Source organism: Lutra lutra, chromosome 11, assembly GCF_902655055.1.
Source record: "Lutra lutra chromosome 11, mLutLut1.2, whole genome shotgun sequence".
NCBI classification, from domain to species: Eukaryota; Metazoa; Chordata; class Mammalia; order Carnivora; family Mustelidae; genus Lutra; species Lutra lutra.
The window spans coordinates 51,643,135-51,660,372 of record NC_062288.1 but is presented as its reverse complement, the minus strand read 5'-3'; the positions used below and the strand labels follow the sequence as shown (position 1 = coordinate 51,660,372).

At 38.4% G+C, this 17,238-nt stretch overlaps 1 protein-coding gene across 9 annotated transcripts in view; it reads right to left on the bottom strand.

The window, feature by feature from the left end:
* Positions 1-17,238, bottom strand: part of HDAC9 (histone deacetylase 9) — a 938,635-nt gene that overhangs the window by 541,795 nt on the left and 379,602 nt on the right. For 8 of the 9 annotated variants that reach the window (XM_047696020.1, XM_047696021.1, XM_047696022.1 and 5 more), the window contains exon 3: positions 432-494. In XM_047696020.1, coding sequence (XP_047551976.1) covers positions 432-494 — 63 coding nt within the window. Of the gene's footprint in view, positions 1-431; positions 700-17,238 lie in introns of those variants that run through there. The other variant, XM_047696025.1, reaches the window with a different exon arrangement.

Genomic DNA, 17,238 nt, shown 5'->3' with positions numbered 1-17,238 from the left:
TGTGTTTCTGGATGCACACTGTAAATCTAAAAGCATCGGGCTAGCGCAGGCTGCAGTCCAAACTGAAGGAAGCTCCACTCTGAACTTACCTGATTTTCAAAGTCCCATTAGAATCCCTTGCCATCAGCACAGATCTCCTTCTTCTAGTTGCACAGTAAGGCAAAGCACCCCCAACTACATTTCACTTATCTCAGTCCCAGCTTTCTCCAGAAGCTCTGAGATTTCATTCAGAAGCTGTCGTCCCTAAACACTGAATATGCACAGAAACGGTAATGGAAGGGATCTAAGTTAAACCCTACAGACGCACCAGGAAAACAGCAACATCAACACCAAAAGCAGCAAATCCTTGAGAGGTGCTTTCTCTTAGCTCCATTTCCCAAGTCAGCCTCCTTTCACACGTAAAATGTCTCAGTTATGGAAGAGGAGCTTACCTGAGCTGATCATACTGTGCATTCTCTGCTGAGCCAAGAGCTGCTCTCGTCCAGCCACCCCATCTGAGGAAAAACACGAGTCACTCTCGTAAATTGTCTGCAGCATATTCCAATCACTCTTACTTCAGCTACATGAAAGATTCATCGCTGCTCAGTGCACGGGCCCCAGGAGCTGCCCTCCCTGGTCCTCCCTCCTCCCCGAGGAGAGGCAGCAGCCGACCAACTTCAACAATGATTTCCTTGCTGTTAAGGTGGACATACACTTCTCTCAAAGACCTGGACACTTTTCCTATGTTACCAACCTGTGTACTGAGCAGAAAGGACCGAGTGGATGCTATGGCTCTCTGGAGTTTAGGTTCTCCCGGAAACTAAAAGCAGGTGGGAAACAGGAATGTGCTTCGGGGTTATTGCTTTGTCAGAATAAGTAGAAAAATATTAACTCTACCCACGAGAAAAAGAAACCAATTAAACCTGGCTTCTAGTTCTTCAGGCTGCTAGAGTTTCGTGGCAGGAACCCTCAGCCCTGCAAGTGGCTTCGGCCGGCGCCCTTCTATCTGTTTGTGTGTGTCTCTTCCCCCTCTCTGGTCTCCCTCAGCTCAAGTTGGCTAAAGCTAGTGATAATCCATTTGCATATGAATCAACAACGGCATGGCCCACAGGCACAGAAATAGAACAATGGTCGGCCTGAGCCAAAAATAGGTCAAGCATGGCCGAGTGATTGGAGCCTGCATTAATGCATTTAAAAATACCCCAGCAAACCCAGCTGTCCAGCCTCTATCTTTCAAACCATAATTCTCTATTGCAGGGCCTTAAAAGCAATTAACTCTTTCCTCCCTCCAAGCTTGCTTTACACACTGTATTTCCACACGGGAGATTCGCCTCCAAAGAAAGGCAGGCAAAAAAAAAAAAATTAAGAATCATAATTCTAAGAGGGCAAATGCACATACATTTAATTTCATTTTATTTTTATAGTATGTGTTTTTGGAAGAGAGAGGAGAGAAGTGCAGAGCTCTGTATTGGTTCTAAAATAATACTGGAAGCTTTTGCTCATAATGTGGTTTCTGCCTCACCCACGCACAGCAATCCTGGTGTTCTATTTTTGTTGCCTGTTTCTCCCGCTACACTGCAGTTGGCTGTGGCACTAGAAGCTTTTCTGCCTTCGAGTTTCAAGACTGACAGGAGATTTAGTAGAGGTAGTTTCAGAAAATAAGCACACCCCAGAATAAAATGTTTATGAAGAACTCGCTGGATTTTTTACTTGCTATTTATGTAAGACAATTGACCATTTCACAAACCCTAACAGGATCTCAGTACCACCTCTCAATTTTATTGCATCCAGGTTCTATTCTATCAAATTAAAACGAAAACATAGCTCAGATCTGAAAATGTCCCCTCTATTTCAGCCTCGGAGGCTAAATTCAATGTGGAAAAGAAAAAGGAAAAGAAGTGTGGACGCTGTTTAATGGATAGACGCGGAACCACTGAGTATAATATATGCACCTGTAGATCAATCAATAAATAAGCTGAGTCCCCAGCTTGGAATATTCTGCATTCACCTCTACCTGAAAGACAGACCCCACTTTTCTATAGAAATAGCATTTATAATAGAGGATAGGCTCCCACACCAACAAACATTGTGGCATTCACCTGTAGAGTAAATGAACTGTACTATATACTACTAAACATTATATAGTCTTTGGTGGACGCTTATGGCACCATTTCTCTATGAGAAATAAATTCTGTATCACAAACTGGGTTGGAGCGTCTAGCCACTCCCAAGGGCACACCCAAAATTGATAATCCACTAGTTCTGAGAACTCTTCTCACTTTTCTAAACTAGATCAGCAGGGAGAATGTCATTCTTGACATATTCGTAGCAACAGAGAAGGAAAGGGGAAAAGCAGTGTGTTTCAAGGTTCCCAGAACAATCAGATGAAGGAAGGATCTTGGTCAACCACAGAGTGTGGGGCAGGGGAAAGAGAACAAGGAGACATAGAGTTCCGGTGGAAGGGAGGAAGACTGTTGAGTCTTTAGGCAGATAACCCACGGCTGAAGAAAGTGGCACTGAATTGTCCTTCTTTCAAGGATTAACTTCTACCTCTTGCAAAATTATATTCTGACCGATAAGTTACAAGGTTTTTAAAAAAGAAGTTATTCCGAAGTGCATGTGATTTAAGTCAAAACAAGAAAATCCTATGTTCCTGTCAGTCAAAAAAAAATATTTAATTCCATTTGATATTACAACTAAACTTTGACTCAGTTAAGAAATCATTATATAAAATTCAAGAGATGGAAATCCTGTGGAGTTGGCAATTTATCTCAGGGATGATGGACCCGAGCATTGCATTTAGGACCTGGGGGGAAACTTAGAATTTGCTACAATGGGGGCGCCTGGGTGGCTCAGTGGGTTAAGCCTCTGCCTTCGGCTCAGGTCATGATCCCAGGGTCCTGGGATCGAGCCCCACATCGGGTTCTCTGCTCGGCAGGGAACCTGCTTCCCCCTCTCTCTCTGCCTGCTTCTCTGCCTGCTTGTGATCTCTCTCTCCCTCTGTCAAATAAATAAATAAAATAAAATCTTTAAAAAAAAAAAAAAAGAATTTGCTACAATGGTGTTCAAATTCCCTGTCCCTCAGGATGCTGTGGAACCTGGGAGTGGACTCACAGCACTCTCTAAAAGAGGTTCTTCCCCTAACCACTGCAACCTTCCTTTTATTTTGTTTATACCGGAATATGCAAGAGTTCTTTTGAACAACAGCTTCTCATAGTAAGAAGAAATCCACTCATTTAGGACAAATGAGCTTCCTATTTTAGACCCAAAGAAAGTAAAAAAGGGTGTGCTGAAGGTTACTAAGGCTAGGAAAGCACTCATTAATGAATTTATGACTAAGGGGACCTGCTTAGTCTGGGGCAGGTGGTCTCTAACGCAACAGGCTTCCCATCACATTCTCAAGTCTGCCATCCTGTTCGGGGATTATTATCAGAGAGATTCAGAATAAATTTTAACATGATCTAGTGATGAAAAATAGAACCACCCAATGTTTCAGAGTGGTTTTGAACAGAATATGCAAAACTAGTGATAAACGTGTAAGAGGAATAACATAATCTCACTAATGACATAATAGACATCCTTTTTCATTTTAAATTTAAATCATACCCTCAAACCGCAATTGACAAAAACAGTTTCCCAGCTTTTATCATCATAAAAAATAAAATAAAACTCCAAAAGAGTAAGTTAGTAATTATCCTATTTCTCAGAGGTTCCAGGAAAAGGCATTCCACATAAAATAATGCAATGTGACTTCCTCATGTTGACCAAGTTATTCCACTTGAGATTTATTTACATTTCATCCCACATTTTTTCAGTGTTTGTTTGTTTATTTGTTTTTTCCATTAGTGGTCTTGTCTTTCACCTCTTAACAATGAAACGTTAGTTTCAAGTGAAAAGACACGGGACATTTATCATAAAATAGGTATCACTTGTTTCTCAGAGGAAAAATAAGCATCATTAAAATCACCCCAAGTATATTGATTACCATGGTTCCATGAACCAACAACTTCAATATTAAGATTACTGCATAATTCCTCTCACATCATCTCAACAATGTCTGTGAAGAAATGTCACTAAGTTTCTTTTTGGGCATTTATAAAACCAGTTTTACTGACTTGGAAAGAAAGATTTTAAGTTCTATAATATAAAAACCATAGTAAGCTAACTCAAATGCCAGTCTAGAATAAATAGGCATTTTAAAAATGTCAATATAATAAACGTTAATTCAATTTAATAAAAATGTTGGAAGCTGATCTAAAAATCACTTTACATTCATTTTACACTCATTCAATAATTTTTAATATAATCTACTGTTGAAAAATGAAACCACTGTCTAATTGTTTCTCAGTGGTTTTAAACAGAATATGCAAAACTAGTAATAAACATATAAGAGGGATACCAAAACGTCATTCAAAAGTGATTATGACAGTTCCGATGCTTATTATGCAGGTATATAGGCAAAACAAAAAGATGTATAAAAAACTATCTAGGGGTGCCTGGGTGGCTCAGTGGTTTAAGCCTCTGCCTTCAGCTCAGGTCATGATTCCAGGGTCCTGGGATCCAGCCCTGCATCGGGCTCTCTGCTCAGCAGGGAGCCTGCTTCCCCCCCACCCCCCCGCCTGCCTCTCTGCCTACTTGTCATCTCTGTCTGTCAACTAAATGAACAAAATCTTAAAAAAAAAACAACAAACTATATGGCATCGAAGGATTTCCAGAAATATCCTCAGACCCCTAGCTCACAATGACATTTTCTCAAACCAGTCTTGGGTGCTGACTACAGACCCACTGGAAAGAAGCAAAGAAGGTCATGTAATCTGATTTATTCTAAAACAATAAGGTACCTTCTGCTCATCTGTAATCAGACGCAGACTTTTCATGCAGCATCAAATCCCACGATTCTGGAATCTAGATGCACTAAACTTTAAAACTTGTTTGCCTGAACTATTAATTGCACTTTATAGGAAAGCTACACATTATTCACCAATACCTGTAATTCCTCTCTTGTTCTCTGATGCATTCACATTGCATCTTCTCCCACCCTCACGTTTCTCAAACTATTGTCACAGTTATACAAATTTGCCTGCAGGCAGTAGACTTGGAACCCACAGACTCCCAAAGAACAGGGAATATAGAGTACAGTATACTCACTTTTATTTCTAATTCAAATAGCTTCTTTATCTGAATTTTCTATCTCTTGGAGGAACATCGCCAATTCCTATTAGACAATGGATATTCAATTTACAGTGATTCCTCTCCACTGAAACAACCTAATTGGTTACCAAATGGTCTTCTGATAAGGAAATCTTGCCTCCACCCAAGAGCAGGTAAAGGGTCTGGGAAAACACATCAGCAAAGAAATTCCAGGGAGACTGTTTGATATGAAAACAAAGCAACATCGACAAAAACTCAACAATTGGTGGCCTTGATTTGATTGATAATAACTTCTCTAACTTTTCCCTTCAAATGGGAAGGGTTGATCCATGATTTATGCTGTTTCTAGGGGACTATAGAGCATCAGGGTCACCTGGGAACTTGGTAGAATTGCAATTTATTGGCCCCTATCCCAGATCTACTAAATCACAATCTCTGGGAGGAATCTGTACTTTATATGCCCTCCAATTCATTCTGACACACAACAGAGTGTGAGAATCAGTAGATTAGATCAACGTTTCCAAAGCAATGATTAGAGGGCTAAATGTAAATGGATAACGTATCTTTTGTGGACCCAATTTTAAACTAGCCAGTATTACTAGAGAACAATTTTCCCAAATGAAAATCATTAAATGAGGTAAGAGACTGCTGAAGACACTGACCTTTCAAGGTATAAAAAGGAGGATCATCCCGAAAATGATCTCTGTGATGGCAGACGAGACCAGCATTGTACACTTAGGATGATAGGGATGTGTGCACTGATCTTCTTCACTAAGCTATGTTGTTCTAGGTTCTGTTTTTCTAAAAATTTGCCAGTTGCACATCAGTCCCTCTATGCAGAGCTCAGAGCAGCCCGTCCAGGAGGAGAAAGTATTAATGATATAATATTCTACATGTAATATTGCATTGTTATTCATTCTACCTTGCGTTGTTATTCATTCTACCATAGTATCTTATTAAAATTTCAATAATTAACTTCAAATCGATAATAAATCATAATTTAAAAAAGCTAGGTGCATGTCTGAAAAGATTATCTTTTGTTGAAATCAGTGAAATATAATTGCACATCCATTTTTTGTCTTTATTTTTCTTGGCTTGTAGACAGGTCAGAATCAGACTGTAGCAGAAATGATCTCACAGGACTCCTTAATGTAGTCATCACCATCTAGTATAATCTGAGCAAACAAAGTATTCAATATCTTTTTTGGTAATATTTTAAAGATATTAGTCCAAAGAAATTAACATAAAAATGCATTGTGGGTACTACACTTTATAGTATTGGATCTAGTAACTGCAGTGATGGCAGTTTCTAGAAAAGTCTGGTTATCAACTGCATTGGCTCATGTCCATATGTTCTATTTTTAATTGGTAAATTCCATTGATTATACCACTCTGACTCAAAGTTCTGAAAGAAATATAGCTTCAGTTTCAACCTTCTCTCCCTGCAAAAGTCACTTGAGAAACTTACAACAGTATTTTTTTTTTACACTTTGTATCATGGTACTCAAAAATTATTTCACATAGAAAAACAATTTCATATTAGTGTACATACCAATATGCCTGAATGGAAATATCAATAAGCATCAACCAGAAATCTTGCTTTTGCTTTAAATGGCAGGTAATGGTTCACACTGGTAATCAAACATCATTTTCTTTCTAATAGCATCGACTCTGAAATACAAACCAACCTTGACTAAACTATCCTATGTTTACTAAACCATGTATGTAGAAGATATTTATGAGACCAGAGAGACTCTAGACAGAGATCTTAGTTTTAAGACAAAACATTATTTTTGGCTACAGGGCTATGAAAATCAAAATTCTGGAAGAATTCCAGTTAAGTAAAATTAGCATTCTGAGCTTCACTATTTGGTATGCCTCAAAAATTTAATTTTATATTATTTCACAAAGTAAGTGTCCTTCTTATGTAGCCACACCTTAGTATTTATCATCTTACAAATAAAAGGGATTTTGATCTCCAAAAATCAATAGTGATATGTAACAACTGGATGAACACTGTATTTGAGAGCAATGGTATGACTGTTTTCCACATGCTAATATAAGTATAGCAGACACACACACACACACACACACACACACACACACACACAATCAACCCAGAAATGTCATTTCTTGCCACAAAGGTCAAGCTAATATTTACCATAGCAAACCACTACCTATCACCATGTTAAATCAAGAGAATGCCAGAAAGCTTGCCACTGAAAATAGCAACATTTTTTGATATTGCAATTAAATTCTGACTTAAACGATCTAATTGGATGCCAACTCCATATTTAAGAAATAACAAGCGCCCAACACTTATTTTTTGACTGATCAAAAATATTTATAGCAATGGTGTATAACTAAAGTACAAACATTTGCAATTAGCCATACCACTAAGTTTATCAGACATCCCATGGGTGAGGAAGGAATCTTTGCTATTTCAGGACTATTTCATGTAACAGATTTTCTTTTCATGAACATTTGTCTGATAGACATTTTTTCTATCCTTTTACTTTCATCCTTTGCATCCTTTAAGTATGGCTTTTACAGATACTAGATACCTCTTTTTTTTCCCCCTTTCATCCCAAAGAAATATCTCATACTTGGTAACTTCACGGAAGAAAATAGTGGCCCTTGCTGTTTCATCATCTTCTCCAGAGCAAAAAAAAAAAAAAAAAAAAATAGTAAGTCTATTTCATCTTTCAAACTTTTGCCCCTGTGTTACTTCCTTGGCAAAGCCTTCCCTGATCTAAGCAGTCATGAATGAGAAGACCTAACTCTATCCTAACTTCTGTCATAACAAGAGTCATTGGCTATTTCAACAATTGGGCTCCACATGTGTTTGCCATGCTAGGTATCAGCAAGCCAGGAAGAGAACCGTCATTCACTTACATGCCTACTGCACCCTGCCTAGCAAACAGTAAGCGCTCTATATGATAAGGGAATCTATGTAAATACACATGATGTGTTGATTTTGCACAGGTAAGTATCAGGCAAACAGTTTCTATCATCTTATGCATCAGCCATTCCCATCTCACCACCCACCCTCCCCCAAATCTATCTCCAGACTTTGTTTTCCTATCTTGGGAGGTTACCTCACACACCCAATACCAACATCACCCTGGTCAGATAAATACGATGATGACATCACACACAATACTTTTCAGGACAATATGGTAACCAATCATAAGATCTGTATCATCAGTATAAAACACAGAGATTATAAATTCTACCATGCTTTATTTTCCTAGGAGTAAACACAGGAAATTAAAACATTCAATATCATAGAGAATTTATTTAACACATTTCCATTTTGACACTGAAACTATTTTTGCTGAAAAGGAGTTTTGAAAATGTCCACAATTGTTGCTGTGCTCTTGAGGCTCTCCGGGCTCTTCTAATGATGGCCAGCCTGGATCCAGGACACAATGACATGACTCTTCTGAAAACATCAAAGCTCTAATCAAACAAGTCCCACTTTATATTCTCATTGACTTGAAGATTCCCTTTTAGTTTTAAAGGGCTCCTACCTGGTCTACGTCTTTTGAAGGAGGGGACTTATGTTCACATATTTTCTAAATCAAAGAGAGATATATTCTGGAAAATATGGAAACTTCAGCATCAGATATTAAGTTTATTCAATTCATGAAAAACACAGAATACCTTTCATATGAAGGGCAACTACAGAATACCCTACACTGTGTGACTCATGAGTGGAGAAGGGGCTGTGGATTCAGATGGAATTTGACTTGAATCCCACCCTCTGTCACTTAGTAATCAGTTATAAGCTGTAGAGCTTGGATAAGTTACTTAACCTTCCTTAGTCACAATTCCCTCACTTAAAAAATATTAAACTCGGTGTCACTACGGAGCACCAGAGCATTGAGATAAAGACCTTGAGAGGAAATGGGAGAAGAAAAGGGCTGAAAGAGAACACGTCCTCTACAGTTACCATCTGGACAAAATATTGGCTCTATATGCAAGGGGCTTTCATGTACAAACCTTTAACCAAGATGTGATCTTTATTTTATCTGCGTTTAGTGTTGCAGATGAGTTGTGAACCCAACTGAGGAAGGCATGCCCGTCAAGTACTTCCTCAGATATAGGAAGCCCAAGTATAGAACTGTTACTTGACAGGAGGACCTTCACGTCGCAGCTAACATTGCTTTCTGCTACATAAAATTGGTTTATATGCTCAAATTAGTATCTGCTGAATATTGTAGTAAAAGTGCTTCATGACTGTCATCTGTGCAGCTTAAGAAATAAGAAAAAAAGAATATACACATCACATCTGATAGGAAACATATACCACAAAGCTATATAATTAATATATGCTGAAAATGGTCCTGAATTATCATACTTTCTAAGTCCATGAGAGAAGAAAATACTCATCTTGTGAACTTTGTGTTTTCTTGGTTGATACCGCTTACGGAAGGGTTCATGGAACCATTCACTGCGTCTCTCTTCAACTTCATCCTTCTGCCCCCTCCATGCTCTGCCTATTCTCTCACATTTTGTTCCTCCTACGCCCCCAAACATATGCAACAAAAAAGGGAAGGGCATACTAATTTCCCCAAGTCGTATCAAATTAATAAAGACTAAGAAATCATGATTACAAAATAAACATAGCAAAGACTTTTAAAAATTAACATCTGCACAGTTGCTTTAATATTTAGAAATATGAATATGACATCTCTACCACTATGGCAGGGTACTCATTACCCTGTAGTTATTATTATTATAGCACATTATTATTTTTTTTAAAGATTTATTTATTTTTATTTGAGAGAGTAAGAGAAAGCGAGGACAGGAGCATGGAGAGTGGCAGAGGGAGAGGAAGAGAGAATCCTCAGAGCAGACTCCCTGCTGAGCATGGAGCTGACCAGGGGGCACAATCTCACAACCCTGAGATCATTGCCTGAGTCTAAATCTAGAGTCAGACGCTTAATCAGCTGAGCCACCCAGGCACCCCTTATAGCATATTATTAATACGCGCATCAAGAAGCGAATAATCGAGGGTCTACTTAGATGTCTGTATTCTGAACTGAAATAATCCCTATTCCCCAAAATAAGCTACAATATTAGAAAACAGAATAGAAAAGCCACTTAGTTTCTGTTATTTCCTAGAGGAAAGAAATGAGTACATAAAATTAGATAAGAAAAATTAGAATGGAAACTTCCATCCCTCTCCAGGCTGATAAACCATGTAAATTTAACAAGTCATTGATTTCTAACTGCAAAATAAATGGAATTAATGAGCAAGACGTGATTAGTATGTGTCAGGCTATTTGCTATGCTTACTTTCTGAGGTCAGCTCAGATATTTATTTTATAAAAGATTTTATTTATTTCTATTTGATGGAGAGAGAGAGAGAGAGCGTGAGCATGCAAGCATGGCGAGTGGCAGGCAGAGGGAGAGGGAGGAGCAGACTTCCCGATGAGCAAGGAGCCCCACAAGGGGCTGGATCCCAGGACCCTGGGATCATGACCTGAGCTGAAGGCAGATGTTTGACTGAGGCATGCAAGCACCTCTAAATCACGTATTTTAATATGGGAAACAGGGATTAATAGCAACAATCACATAAAACAGAACCTTCACTAGGTACAACGACATACATCTGTGTTTGTGATTTAATCACAACCTAGGAGTATCACCAAACCACAATGCATTCTCCCTAGCTAATGTTTTCATTCCAGATGGCAGAGACTGTCTATTTAAAAAATCAATAAGCTAACATTAATTATTTCACCTGAAACTGTAACAACCCGCTTTTTTGTAATGAAGTGGAGCCTGTAGTCTTCCTATTTTGGCTCTATCTGAAGGAAATTCTCAACAGTACTTCCTGTAAGTAAAAGAGATCCCTTGAGAGCCAAATTCACTTATTTTAAATACAAGATTTTACGTGGATGAAAATTTACTACTTTTTGATTATTTAAATAATGAATAATTATGTATTGACTTGATGGAGCCCAACCCTAGTTAAAGGAAACTGGAGTCTAGAAGTAATTAATATTCTGAAGGCTAAACCATAAGAAATTTTCAAGCATAGGTTAATGCTGTTCCCATTAAAAGCAAGGGAGAAAACATTAGTAGTCAAGGACATTTAAAACTCTGAGGCATTTCATTTTATTTAAAATATGTAGTTGTCCCTTGGACAACATTGGTTTGAACTACACGAGTCCACTCATACATGAATTTGTTCTGATAAATAATAAATTTGTTTTCTCTTCCTTATGATTTTTCAATAGCATAGCAAATTAGCTTGCTTTACTGTAAGACTACAGTATATAATATATATAAAACATACAATATGTTACCTAAAACATAAAATATGTTTTAATCAACTTTATGTTATCAGTAAGGCTTCTAGTCAATAGTAGGCTACTAGTAGTTACATTTGGGGGGAGTAAAGAGTTATATGTGGATGTCTGACTGCAGGGGTGGCTTGTACCCTAACTCGCATGTTGTTCAAGGGTCAACTCTACTTCACTGAAATGGGATCAATCATACACAGAGCATCCCAATTAAAAAAAAAAATTGTAAGCCAGTATGAGAGATAAGAAATGAGAACCCATACTTATTGTCAAGGTCGATGCTAACATGGCTAGCTTTGTGTCTCATGGTATAAGATTAGTTATATTTTTAATATCCGGTCATTAGAGTGAACCTAAAGTAGTCTTTTCACTACTGTCATATAAATTGTGGATTATCATAACATCACAAGAATGTTTGAATCATTAAACATAGAGTACACTGCCTGTCAGGCATCCCAAGGTGTATGGTTCAAATCAGTTGAGAAGAAGCAGCAAGATTAAAATGGTACTCAAAATTATGAAGCTGTGCCATTGAGTATAATGTACATGCAGTCATGATATCTGATCAGTTTCTGTAATAACAAAATCTATTAACTTGGAACTTCAACATAATTACCAATGTAGCATCGTTCTTAGGAAATCAGACAGAAAAGACAGGAAGAAACTGATTTGTAAAAAATTTTAAATGACTATTAAAAAAAAAAAAACACCTCCTCCAGGAATTACTATGTACATTCAGGAGCAATTTTGACTTTCCAGAATAAAACTTCTTAACAACTGGTGACCTGGATGAGAAGGCACAGTGGATACCCTGCCCACTCTTCACTCCAAGCCCACCCAGATTGTCCTACGCTCACAATAATGAGGTCGACTGACACAATCCATAAATGAAAACACATCACTATCAAACAGATCTCCTTTTTGGGTTCATTTTTCTTGTGATTTGTTTTGTTTTTTACCTTGCCTCATTTTTTTCATTAGGCTGTTCAGGACTATTGTAGCCCAACTGTATCTCAATGCTTTTTAAAATGTCTCGTTGCTTAGGGGCGCTTGGGTGGCTCAAATGATTGACGGACTCTTGATTTTGGTTCAGGTCACGATCTAAGAGTCATAAGATCGAGCCTGGCATCAGGCTCTATGCTCAGTGCCAAGTCTGCTTGTCCCTCTCCCTCTGCTCCTCCCCCACTCAATCAATTTCTCTCTCTTTCTCTCAAATAAATAAATAAAATTTTGGGGCGCCTGGGTGGCTCAGTGGGTTAAAGCCTCTGCCTTCGGCTCCAGTCATGATCCCAGGGTGTTGGGATCGAGCCCCCCATCGGGCTCTCTGCTCAGTGGGGAGCCTGCTTCCCTTCCTCTCTCTGCCTGCCTCTCAGCCTACCTGTGATCTTTGTTGGTCAAATAAATAAATAAAATCTTTTTAAAAAAATAAATAAAATCTTTAAAATGTCTAGTTGCTGATCTCTCTCTCATTTCAGCAATCACTGTCTGTTCTTAGCGACAGGCATTCACACACCATCCTCTGATGCCTTTGTTTACTTGCATACAAATTAAAAATCAGTTTTCTTCCTGCCCCAAACCTAAGCACGTATTCCTGAACCATTAGTGCTCATGCTTCCCCCTACACTTCTTTCATCTTTCTTTGTAGCATCTATGACATAATTCAGTGTCTTTTTCTCTGACTAAAGTTCTTACTGGGAAAACTGGAGCAGTAGCAAAAGTAATCCATCTGACTAGTTTCTTAAAAAAATAGATTAGCCTTTGTTCTGCTTTTAATTACAAAAGTTTCCTCTATTTATACAACAAATATTGATTCCTTTGAAAAATACTGGTCCTTTGAAAGGGTTCTTGGGAAGAAGGGGGTTGGGTGTTCAGGCAAAGTGAGCAGGACCAGTGGGGCAGTGTGTAAGGGACAGTCTGGGAACTGTAGGGCCAGGAACACCTGGCTGTTAATGTTCACTCTCAAACACCATGATCTTGTGGCCCCAGAATAGACATGTATTTGAATACAAGCACTGTGTCTTCGAAAAGATGTCCTACTTCTCCAGAAAAAATAAGATAAAATAAATAAGGGCTCAACATGAATTAGGAAGGAATACTATTCCCCCGTAATTATGAAGGAGTATTCTGGAAGAAAGACATTTCTTTGTAATTCGTGTTTTTATTTTTATTTATTTATTTTTTTATTTATTTATTTGACAGAGAGAGATCACAAGTAGACGGAGAGGAAGGCAGAGAGAGAGAGAGAGAGGGAAGCAGGCTTCTTGCTGAGCAGAGAGCCCGATGCGGGACTCGATCCCAGGACCCTGAGATCATGACCTGAGCCGAAGGCAGCGGCTTAACCCACTGAGCCACCCAGGCGCCCTGTAGTTCGTGTTTTTAATCCTCTAATACTATTTTTTATACTTTGGTCACTTCAGTTTCTAATAGTGAAATAGCAGAATATCATCTCAAGTATTTTGTGCTGCAAGACAACAGAAATCAAAACAAAAATACAAAACAATATCCAGACAGGGGAACATAGTTAAAAAGATAACCCTGGAAAGTGGCAACAGGATACACCCTGTAACAGTTTGAGATGTATGCTGGCATCCATCAGAGAACGTCAGGGGCCACGGTTCTGCTCCTGTTTCCAGTTCAGACTCCTCTTCTTCTTGCCAGAAAGAACAGAATCTGATCATTTCTGTTGCTCCAGCTTTACAGAGGAAATGGAGAGCAGGATCAGAACTAAAGAGGCTCTTGGCTACCTGCTCATGCCTTGGGAATACAAAATTTACAACAGGCATTTGATGACCATACTGGAGAAAAACTAACTATCTCCCTTTAAAAATGGTAGCAGTAAAAAAAAAAAAAAATATATATATATATATATATATATATATATATATATATATATATATATAAAATATATATATATAAAAATGGTAGTGGTGAAGACTTGGCACTGAAAGTGACCCACGGGCAATTACAGACACACAGACTAATCATTTTTCTGCAAATAGTAGCACGGTCTTGACATGAGGAAGTTAACAACCAGACAAAAATCATCAGGCCATAACGGGGCCCCTCAGAATAAACACTCCCGTGTTCAGGCCATGCAAGACAAGAAATCTAGGCTGGACTCAGAGCCCCGCGGTAAAGGTGAGATAGGAACTAAAGATTCACATAAGGAGCCTGCATTTGTCAAATACAATCCTGCCTACTTCGATAGTAAGATAAATCATTGCATGGTTTATTAACACACATTAAATCATTTTATGATCTTCCTAAAGCCCTGAATTAAAAAGCACTTTTCTAGGTTTTGTCATGGATGCTGGGGTAAAACCTGACTACTAGACACAGAAACTCTGCTCCTCAGAGTAAACAGAGCCAAGTATTACCTTATAAATTCACGCCATAGCATTCAGGAGTTCACAGCAGTGTTTGGTTAAGAACACGCATTTGAGTCACCAACCAAAGTAATATCCAAGTAATAACCACGTAAGTGAAGTCCTTTATTTATACTTTTTGAACGAAATGACAGGCCACTCCAGTGCGTGCCGTAGCATGTCAGCTATAACATGATAATTACATTCCACAGAAAATTTGTATTCTGTTAATACACTGTCTAGATAACAACTTTATGGGGTGAAAGGGTTATCAGCTTTGCTCAAAATCTGTGTTAGTGGAAAAAAAAAATTAAAAAAATTGAAAAAAACTATGTTAGTTTGTAGCTTACCATCTTCATCAACACCATGATCATCATTTAGTATTATCATTAAAATTTATAATTATTAGTTGAGGAAAAAGTTGGATGCCTCGCACCCTGACCCCCAAAACCAAAAGCACGAGACAAAACAAAGGACTCTTGTGGAGGAGTGGTGGGTGCTGAGCCCATGCTGAGACAGGGGGTGCCCTGGGGCAAGGGCTGCATTTCAGGGGGAGCCTTGGAGGAAGAGCATTTTGCCATGAGCCAATGATAGCCGAACAAGGCTGGGCACGCGCACTGGTGGTGAGGGACGGACAGACTGCAGGGAGGCACTGGTTTTTAGTTTCTTAAATACAGTCAGCATGGCCCCTGCAGGCAATGTAGCTTTTTCCTTTCCTTTCTTAATTCACAGTTACCATATTTCTACTCTTCTGGTTTCCTACACTGGGGAAAAAAAAAATCACACATGAACCAGAATCCACTTTACATTTTTATTATCCCCTATTTACCAATCGTGTTTGATTTCATGTTTGTTACAGGAGCATGAGTTGTCACAGAACCATCTTAAAGCTTGACCACCGCAAAGCTCCCTTCATTTTCTCTCATTCAGTCCACGGCTCTGACACACAGAAGGTGCTTTCCTCAGTCGACCACAAACGCCTCAGACAGACTCCTCCAGATCTAGTCCTTGGATGCCTCTTTTTCTTCCTACTCCCCCATCCTTCCTAGGAACTGTCTAGCAAATCAGGAAGCCCATGGCCCATAGGACAGGGAAAGGCACTGACTTCTCTTCAGGATCAGCTTGTCTGGCTTTAGAATATTTTACAAGGTCTCTGATTGAACTTCAGTGGTAACATCTTGTTATCTTAGAGGCAGAATGGTACAGGGAGAAGCCCACGACTATATGGCATTCCAACTTTAAAACCTGGGGCAAGTTATTCTCAGTTTAATCTACATGTTGGCTATTGTCACCTACCCCTAATAGAGGTGTTGTATTTGTAAACAGTAGTTGATCAGTAAAATAGTACCTAATTATTATGTCTTAAACCCTCGATACTGTTTACCTTCATCTTAAACAAAATGGAAACAAGTTGGTCAGCAACAGATTAAAAGAAAAAAATAGAATGAAGGAAAGAGTGTTACTAGAAACAGGCAATTCATAATTGTAAAGAAGTCAGAGGTTGATTCATAAAATTAAGGATAAGGAAAATCTTCACTAATATTATGAAGATTTATAACAATAAATTAGCAGATTTAAAACTTCTCCAAGCCTTGTAATCTAGTACAAGTGAGGACTGGCATACATAAACCTTCTTACACACCTCCATATTATATAATAAGCTATTGGCATCTTACATGATATTAAAATGTTAACAATGTTAATGACAGCCTTGAGTGATGGTTAAACTAGATAAAGTGCACCCCATTTAAGAAATCATAGATGAATGGGGCACCTGATTGGCTGAGTTGGTTAAGCACCTGACTCTTGATATTGGCTCAGGTCATGATCTCAGGGGTGTGCCACTGAGCCCAGCAACAGGCTCATGCACTGGGTGTGGAGCCTGCTTAAGATTTTCTCTCTCCCCATCCTCCAGCTCTCTCTAAAAATACATAAATAAATATTATTTCTAAAAAGAAATCATAAAAGGCAAAAGGAAATTTAATATTGAGATAAATTGTGTCCAAGGGTAGAAAAAAAATCAACATTTAATATTAATATCCTTCTTCACTCCATAAGCAAATTCTAAAGTTTGTATGGTATAGCAAAGCTCCAAGGAAAGTCATAGCAATTTTGAAGGAGATCAGAATGGGAACATGGGCCTTTCTGTCCTTCAAGACACATCTGGTAAGTTATTATAAAGAGAATGCATTATTTGTTCAGATATAAACTAATCTGCAAGTTAACAGAATAGAGCAACAAAGAGTAGGCACACTTATGTATGGAAACTTTACTTATGGCAGTTCTAGGACCCCAGAGAAGTGGAGATCTTTAATAAATAAGGCTAAGATAGTTGGCTCTCTATGTTAAATTACTACAGGCCTAGATATTAGATCTTTATATTAAACAATAAATACATAAACACACGTACAAATTAACTCCAAGTA